The 8515-nt window shown below is 43.5% G+C and overlaps 1 protein-coding gene across 3 annotated transcripts in view; it reads right to left on the bottom strand.

Moving 5' to 3' along the window:
* Positions 1 to 581: 581 nt before the first annotated feature.
* The window catches only part of LOC136768187 (zinc finger protein 391-like), a 142617-nt gene continuing 134683 nt past the window's right edge, over positions 582 to 8515 (bottom strand). For 2 of the 3 annotated variants that reach the window (XM_066722259.1, XM_066722260.1), the window contains 2 exons: positions 8148 to 8326; positions 582 to 6513 (listed from right to left, as the gene is read on the bottom strand). In XM_066722259.1, coding sequence (XP_066578356.1) covers positions 4913 to 6319 — 1407 coding nt within the window. In that variant the 5' untranslated portion in view covers positions 6320 to 6513; positions 8148 to 8326 and the 3' untranslated portion in view covers positions 582 to 4912. Of the gene's footprint in view, positions 6514 to 8147; positions 8460 to 8515 lie in introns of those variants that run through there. The other variant, XM_066722261.1, reaches the window with a different exon arrangement.

The raw sequence follows: 8515 nt of genomic DNA, 5'->3' as shown, positions 1-8515 counted from the left end.
GTATACATTTCTGAAACATTCAGACATGTCTCCAAAATGAGATCTGAGATCAACTCCAGGGATGACAGCGCATTGCCAAACCCCTGTGTCTCTCTCTTAAGAGAATTGTCTACACAGCACAGAGAACAATGAGGTTTCTGCACCTTTCACAACTACACTGTCTTGGACTGACTTCCAGAGACAGCTGAGCTCTCAAACCCCTGAGTCTCTCAGACACTGGCTTCAGTCCGACGCTCAGCGGCTGTATCCTCTGTCTCCTGCTGCTCAGCTCTGGGTGTCCAGCAGCTGGTCAGTGTGAACAGCCTCTGACAGCAGGGGACAGAGCCCAGTGTGTCCCTGACATCAGGCCTGAGGAGGCTGTACAGCACTGGGTCCACAAGGACACTGAGATCAACCATTAGAGATGTAAATATATAGGCACTATCAAGCCTAACATTTTCTGAAAAATACATAATATAATATTCTGAATAAGACATAATGAAGTCCACTATGCAGTGCGGGAGGAAGAGCACAGTGTAGGAGCCCAGGACGAGGTGTGCCCAGAATCCTCCTCTTCTCTGTGTCTCATACAGAGGTGGCACCAGCAAACCAGAATACTAATTATAATAATAAAAAACATAATACTGGTCTGTCTCTGTTTGATGCATTTCTATCAGTTACAGGCATCTAAAAAACAATAGTTTCTTCTTACATGTCTTTTTCTCATGACACAAATGTTACACTCAGAATAATAATACATATCTAAATTAATGAATATACTGATATTGGAATCAATAGATTTTTCATTTGTGCCTTTTTAACATAATTGATTGACCCAATGTATCAAACGAGTTACAACAACTAGAAACAGCAGACTTTCTGTTATTTATTCAGGTTTCTTTATCGTCCTTAAGAGAGGCTAATGGCGTTCTCCAACAACACTGCAATACATATTAGAAGGGAACCATGAAAACATCAACCAAAAATCAGACACAGTTCTCCAAATTCTGAACCCAGACACAGGAACCCAAAATATTCAGCCTGATATTCAAACGGGGCAAAAGGAGAAGCTGACTGCTCTCAGAACCTCATTTGGGGTTTTGTAATAAACTCCTGCGTAAGAGTTTATATGACACACAGCATCTATCCAGTTTCTGCCTTTTAAAATCAGTTAGAGATTCTGCGGCATCATTAGGGCTGTAAAAACCCTTCCCAGGCTCTTGTGTTTGGATGTCTTGTGTCAGTTCACTCTCCATCGGGTCATTGGAGGCTGGAGGAGTCTGTGCTGTGCTGGTCAGTGGAGCTGCAGGAGTCTGTGCTGTGCTGGTCAGTGGGACTGGAGGAGTCTGTGCTGGTCAGTGGGGCTGGAGGAGTCTGTGCTGTGCTGGTCAGTGGGTCAGGGATCCTCTCAGCTCTCCACAGTCCTGTCAGTCAAGGACACTATGACACCAGACAGCTGAGCACCCAGAGACCTGGAGAGGAACTGGAAAACTAAATGAATCAGGAATCAACACAACAAATGTGTAATGTGAAAGGTTTTTTTTAGATTTCTGCTTGTAAACATAATAATAACATTAATCATAATTATAACAACATACAGTGTCACAATTTCAAACCTTCTCAAGAAGATCATGGGGGATGTGTGTGTTTAACAGGAAGTGCTGTTTCATGTTTTCTATCAGTTGTCCATTAATCTCTATTAAGGATCTATACCAAGCAAGACAGGACTGTGAAACAAGTTTATAGTAAGTGTCTATAGAAGTTGGTTTCAGCTCTGTGATATAACATGAGCATTTGAGAAAGTAGAGGTTTGTTGGGAAATGTATCTGAGCAGTTCTTGCTTTAGGGGTTGGAGGCAGGAGGTCATAGTCAGGACAGCTACAGTGGCTCTCAAAAGTATTCACCCTATTCACCAGTATCAATTTGCAGATTTTTTTTTTCACTTTGACATTATCGAAATTTTGTATCACAATCCAAGTCCAAGAGGGTGAATAGTTTTGAGACCACATCTTTGCCTAGCCCTTGATTACTCTGTCCTGCCGGTATTTGACCCACACCTGTCTGACCTCTGCAAACCACGTATCGCAACTGGGTCCCCTGTTCCCGTGCCCCTAGCGGTACATTACAACAAGAAGTACCAACCTTGAAATATTAGTCAGAGAGTAAGACTGAATCAAATCAAAAACATAAATATCCAGACCCAGCCCCGATTTACACCTGAAATATTGTGAAACACTCAGACAATACAAACACACTCAGACATAAAAAACAAGCACACATCAATAAACAAGAGTCAATAAATCTATATATTTTTTTAGATTATAATCCTGGAACAACCTAAACTTCACAAATAAGAACTGGCTATCCAAAATGGAAACATAAGGAAAAAACATTTTGAAAACCTTTACAAAGAAGTAGAAAACAAAAAAGAAACTCAAATTTCCATGTGCGAAAACATTTATACAATTAGAAACCTGTATTAAAGACAATTAGAACCCCCTAGACACCCCGATCACAGCAGAGGAGCTAAACACCCTCAAATCAAAGAAAGCCAGACAACATCACCGCAGAGATGCTGAAACACTTAAACTGCTCAATCTCGTACTGAGAACTGGGTGTTTCAGCACTGTGGAGTAGTGATTAGGGCTCTGGACTCATAACAGTGCTGTTGTAGCCTTGAGCAAGGTACTTCACTTAGATTGCTCCAGTAAAATGCCCAGCTGTATAAATGGGTACAAATGTAAGTCGCCCTGCTAAATGACAAATAATGTAATGTAATGTGTTTCCCTGAGACCTGGAACCAAGGGATTATAACACCCATATATAAGAGTGGAGACAAACTCGACCCCAACAAACTACTGGGGCATCTGTGTGAGCAGCAACCTGGGGAAGGTGTTCTGCAGCCTACTGGCACATCTGATCATATCTTTACAGACGTCAGTCATTTATTGACAAACCAATAGGGCTTAAATAGATAATCACTATCACCATCCACATCATCATTCACATGTGATCAAACTGCAGCGCTGCTGGAGCGGAAGGGTTAAACACGCACCCGGGGCTGTAGTTCAGTGCTGGGAAAAGGATGAGCAAGACAAATCCCGGACATTTTTAGATATTTTAAAAATCAGTCAGGATGGAGATTGAAGGCCCTAAAAAGAGGACATGTCCGGTAAAAACTGGATGTATGGTGACCCTAAAATAGTGTAGCTTAGCTATCACCATTCATCACATTGTCAATGTCTTAGCAGAGCATTTAAACGATCGATTTACCATAAACTGTCTTGTTGTGAAACTGCCATGCAGTCTGGCTGTGGCTGTGCGCATGAGCAGAACTGCTGTATCGCCTGGATTCTGGCCAGGCGGTATACACACAAAAAGGACAACTTTGGTAAAATACATTAACGCACCCCATTGTCCACAATACAGACACAGTAAACTGGCAATTCATATAATACGGAAATGTTGGAGTGGGGGGGACTCAGGGGCCAATCAGATTTCAGCAGGGCAGTGCCCCAGTGGCCCACGCCCTGGCTCCGCACCTGCCCTCAGGAGGTTACTATATATGTATGTGAATTCCACGTAAGTCTATGTAATTCTGCCCTCCCATTAGAAAAACAGTAATAGGGTCTTTGGGAATTGTAGTGAAGTAAAAAGTACATCATTTTATTTATAATTGTAGTGGGGTAAAAGTGTGAGTGGACATAGTATCCACCATTTCCCAAAAGGTCCCATAATAAGGAGATTATTAAGGTTAACTTTGTGCCAAAAAACTAAGGATTTTCTGTGATTTGTGGGAATTACAAATGCCTTAGAAGTCACGATGGGGTTTACCAAGAAACGCAGATTAAAAACTTAGTCTGTAGCCACTATAGTCTGTACAGAACTAACGACAGAACCGCCTGGGGAAGGGTGACAGACAGACAGACTCCTGGGACTGTTCGCCGCAGAAACAAGCAAGGCACTTCATCATCTGGATATCACTGAAGTTTCTTTTCATGAGTATGTATTTATAACTGTAAATGTATGTGAAACAACGCTATTTCAATTAATTCTGTACGTCACCTTAGGTACATTGTAATAATAACACATACTAATCGTTTTCAATCTAAAACGCTCACTGTATAGTTTCAGCTGAACCACAAGGATACAGCAAAAGCGCATTGGTTCGACAAACCAGGTAAAGCAGCGACTCGTTTCTTCTGCCCCACTCCCCAGTCCTATTCCCAGTCCTGTCCCGACTGCAAAACAGAGGGGAGTCTCTGGATGAGGACTGTGTCCATCTCAGCAATCTCTGTCACCAAAATATGAGGGCAGCAAATTAAACTGGTGAATGTAGGTGAAGAGCTGTTATTAATGTTTTATATTAATAATAGTATGCAGACCAAGCCAAGTAGATTTATTTAGCTAGCAACAGCCATTGAGGCACTTGTTAAGGGCATACTCTCTAGACATTCCTGTCAATAATAAAAGGATCAAACAGGAGAGAGAGAGGGCCCACAGCTAGAAGTCTGTTTGTGGACTTAAATTGCTTCCCCAGATTGGCAGGAACTGTCTTTGTTAATGATTGATTGACAGTTGTAAAAGACGAACCGTGGGAGACAATTTGGTTTCTGCATCCACACCTCCCCTCAGGAAGCAGCCATAAACATGACAAACGTTTCTGCCCATTATGAAAGTACACTCAGTAAGAGCCCAGCAGTTTGTATCCATGTGATCAGCCACACTGCACAGTCTCATTGTGATGATGTCACGCGTGTTATACATTGTCTCTAGAATACAATACATGTTAGTGAATGACAAACCATGTAAGAAACCATGGATAATGGTTAAAAACTTGAATAACAACAAAAACAAAAATAACAATAATAACAATAGCAATAATGTGCACCCAATACTGTGAAACTCCTACTTCAGTGAAGCATACTGGACGTTATGGTCTCTGTCCTATGTGAATGCGCTGGTGTGTGTTGAGGTGTGCTGCCTGAGAGAAACTCTTCCCACACTGGGCACAGAAGAAAGGTCTGTCTCCTGTGTGAATGCGCTGGTGTGTGTTGAGATTAGATGCACTAGAGAAGCCCTTCCCACACTGGACACAGCAGTACGGTTTCTCTCCTGTGTGAATGTGCTGGTGTGCGTTGAGACTACTTGCCTGAGCGAAACTCTTCCCACACTGGGCACAGCAGTACGGTTTCTCTCCTGTGTGAAGGCGCTGGTGTGTGTTGAGAGTACTTGTCTGAGAGAAGCCCTTCCCACACTGGGCACAGCAGAATGGTTTCTCTCCTGTGTGAATGCGCTGGTGTGTGTTGAGACTACTTGCCCGAGAGAAGCCCTTCCCACACTGGGCACAGCAGTACGGTCTCTCTCCTGTGTGAGTGCGCTGGTGTTTGTTGAGACTACTTGTCTGAGAGAAGCCCTTCCCACACTGGGCACAGCAGAATGGTTTCTCTCCTGTGTGAGTGCGCTGGTGTGAGTTAAGGTGTGTTGCTTGAGAAAAGCGCTTCCCACACTGGACACAGCGGTAAGGTCTCTCTCCTGTGTGAATGTGCTGGTGTTTGTTGAGATTACTTGTCTGAGAGAATCTCTTCCCACACTGGACACAGCAGTACGGTTTCTCTCCTGTGTGAATACGCTGGTGTGAGTTAAGGTGTGTTGCTTGAGAAAAGCGCTTCCCACACTCGGCACAGTGGAACGGCTTCTCTCTGCGAGTGCGGTGCTGCGTAACAAGCTCTGTTGCCCCTGTGAAGCTCCTACACTGGGGCTGGTGATGGGGACGCTGTTTTCCACGCCACAGTGGTGAGGAGGGGGAGCTGGAGGAGCGAGGTGGTCTAGGGGGTCTGGGACGCAGCTGTCTGCGCTGCGATGATAGGATCTCCCCTCTCACTGCACTGTCATTCCCCCCACTGAGCCCCATCCTTAAGGCAGCAGACTCTGCGTCACACTGTCCAGATACAGGGAGCTCAGGCCCCAGGTCACACTGTCCAGCTACAGGGAGCTCAGGCCACAGGTCCCAGGCTCTGTCTGTAATATTGTCAATTTTTAGATGACTAAGTGCGTCTCTGAAGGCAGTCTGTGTTCTTGGCTCCACTGTGTAAACACACTCCAGTGTGTCGTCCTCTGTTTTGATGTGATCAGACAGCAGACTGGGTCCACACTGTGATCTGGGAGAGCCCGGCTCAGCACCAGCTGCACTGGGTCCACACTCAGATCCCCGAGACTGGGTCCTGCAGTCCAGCTCAGGGTCGCTCTTTATGACCTTTGCCATGACCTTTGACCCTGCGGTGTCAGATCCCAGTGCCCCAAGTCCCTGTGTCGACCCCTCAGTGTGTGGCTCTGCCATGTGGCCAGACTCCTGTCCCCTCAGCTGCTCCTCACTCTGTCTGCTCCTGAGCTGCTCACTCAGCCCCTGGGTGTCTTCAGTAGCTGTGGGCTCTGTGTCCTGCCTCAGACTGGAGCCCCACTCCTGCTCCCAGTGCTGCTGCTCAGTGAGAGCCCTTTCCCCAGAGTCAGGGAGAGCGCCGGCCTCTACAGCTCCTGAGGGAAAGACGACACAGGAGAGCAATACTGAGAACAGCAGCTCTGAAAACTCACACAGCTCTTCCTACACCAGTCATTATATCAGAACATCATTCAGAAGTGCTAATAAAGTGTCCAGTCAGCATATAAACTAGGAGCATGTATGAAGTCAGACAGGGAGAGCACAGCCTGGCGCTCGTATATGAAAAGACACATTACGGAGAAGGATAAAGCTACACTGATGGGTGAATTCTGATGTTGGTGTTCTATAGAAAAGCCACGGTGATGTTCCCCAGTATGGGTGACAGGCCCTGTGGGGGTGGGAAGCATGCTTTGGGGGAGGAGTTTTTATGCCCATGTGAAGGTAGCAGTTCGGTACCAAGAGTAAACAAAGCTGCGGACCGGCTGGATTGCTTCTCCTTAGTTTTTTATTTGTACACCTGGTAATATATATATTAAAACAGGCAACTCCCAGTCCGAGTATACGATGAAACCTATACAAAAGAAATAAATTACTAATGTATTTTTGGCGAGTATTGTAACATGACTCAATTAGTAATGTCGCCATTAAAGCATGGTACTAAAATAATAATAATAATAATAATAATAATAATAATAAAACTATAAACTTCAATTAATTAGATGTATAAAATGTCTTATTATATTGACTGTAATCTTAGGTTTTATAATTCAGTAAAACTTTTGAAATAAAAATGGATATTTTAATAATAAAACTATATTTTATTTCAGGGGAAAGAACAACATACCTACTTCCAGTCATATCAACAGCACTTCATTAGGCTGTGCTCAGACTGACAGTTGCTGTTCTTAACCACTAGAGGTCTCATAACACCAGTTTCAAGTACTTTAATCATGAAATAATAAAAATAAAAATATATAAAAATAATTTTGGTGAGTCATATACATTCTATATATGGCAAGCCAGATTATACTTTAGAGATATCTCTAAATGCATTTCAAGATATCTTCAAATTACTTCCTTTGTGTAGCCCAATATTATCACTTCCTGTTAACTTGTTCATTCATTTCTATGTAACTGAATGAGGAAACAGAAAGTGATAATCTCAGCCAAAATACAGGATGTCATTTGAAGATATCTTGAAATGAGTTGCAGATATCTCTAAATCATTTAAAGATATCTTCAAAAAATGTTGAGATCTGCAAATCATTTAGAGATATCTTTAAAAAGCACCTTATTTAGATATCTCTAAATGGTTTGCAGATATCTCTAAATGATCATTTGGCTTGCTATACAAACACACCTGTTTAACCTTGATCATGGTGGATTACACATTTATCGATAAACAGGTAACACTATGTACTGCGCAGCTACAGGAGGATTCTCATGCCTTTAGTCTTGAACACACTCGCCACTTCTCTATATATTATTTATCCCCGTCTTCTCAGATGAATCACAAATTGATTGATTCTACATTGCTGAATACACACACACACACACACACACACACACACAGGTCAGACTTTAGCAGTTCTGTCCCTGATTGTTCCCTTAGCGCTGCGGGAGAGACATCAGTGCAGTCAAGGCTCAGTTTGGGTTCTTCTAGTAAGACTTCTTATGTAATTCTTTCTCTGCAGTGTTTAAGGTGCAAACAATGTAAACTTATACTTACAGAGATGCTTCTTGTTTTCCTGGTTCGTCAAGAAGTGTAATGCTGGAACGCAGTGTCCTTTTTGATGAACCGCAACTTCAGAGAATATAGGATCCCCGTTTCCAACGTCCGGCCTTTTTGTCCGCCGCTGGCTCGCCAATTATGTAAGAAAATGGGACCTCCTGTAGACGTGACTGGAACTGAGACAATTCAGGTTCAATGTGAGTCCAGAATATAGAGCACAGTATACAGGTACACTGGGTACAGCAAAGCAAACCTGATACACAGACCTGTTGAACAAGTCAGCTTTTATGTGTTGAACCCCTGTCCAGCTCCACCTCCCACAGTGACCCTCCCACCAGAGTGTCCAATGGCAGCTGTCCATTAGT

The sequence above is a fragment of the Amia ocellicauda genome, chromosome 14 (assembly GCF_036373705.1).
Source record: "Amia ocellicauda isolate fAmiCal2 chromosome 14, fAmiCal2.hap1, whole genome shotgun sequence".
Lineage (NCBI taxonomy): Eukaryota > Metazoa > Chordata > Actinopteri > Amiiformes > Amiidae > Amia > Amia ocellicauda.
The sequence above is the reverse complement of the archived record's forward strand: the minus strand, read 5'-3'. Positions and strand labels throughout refer to the sequence as shown.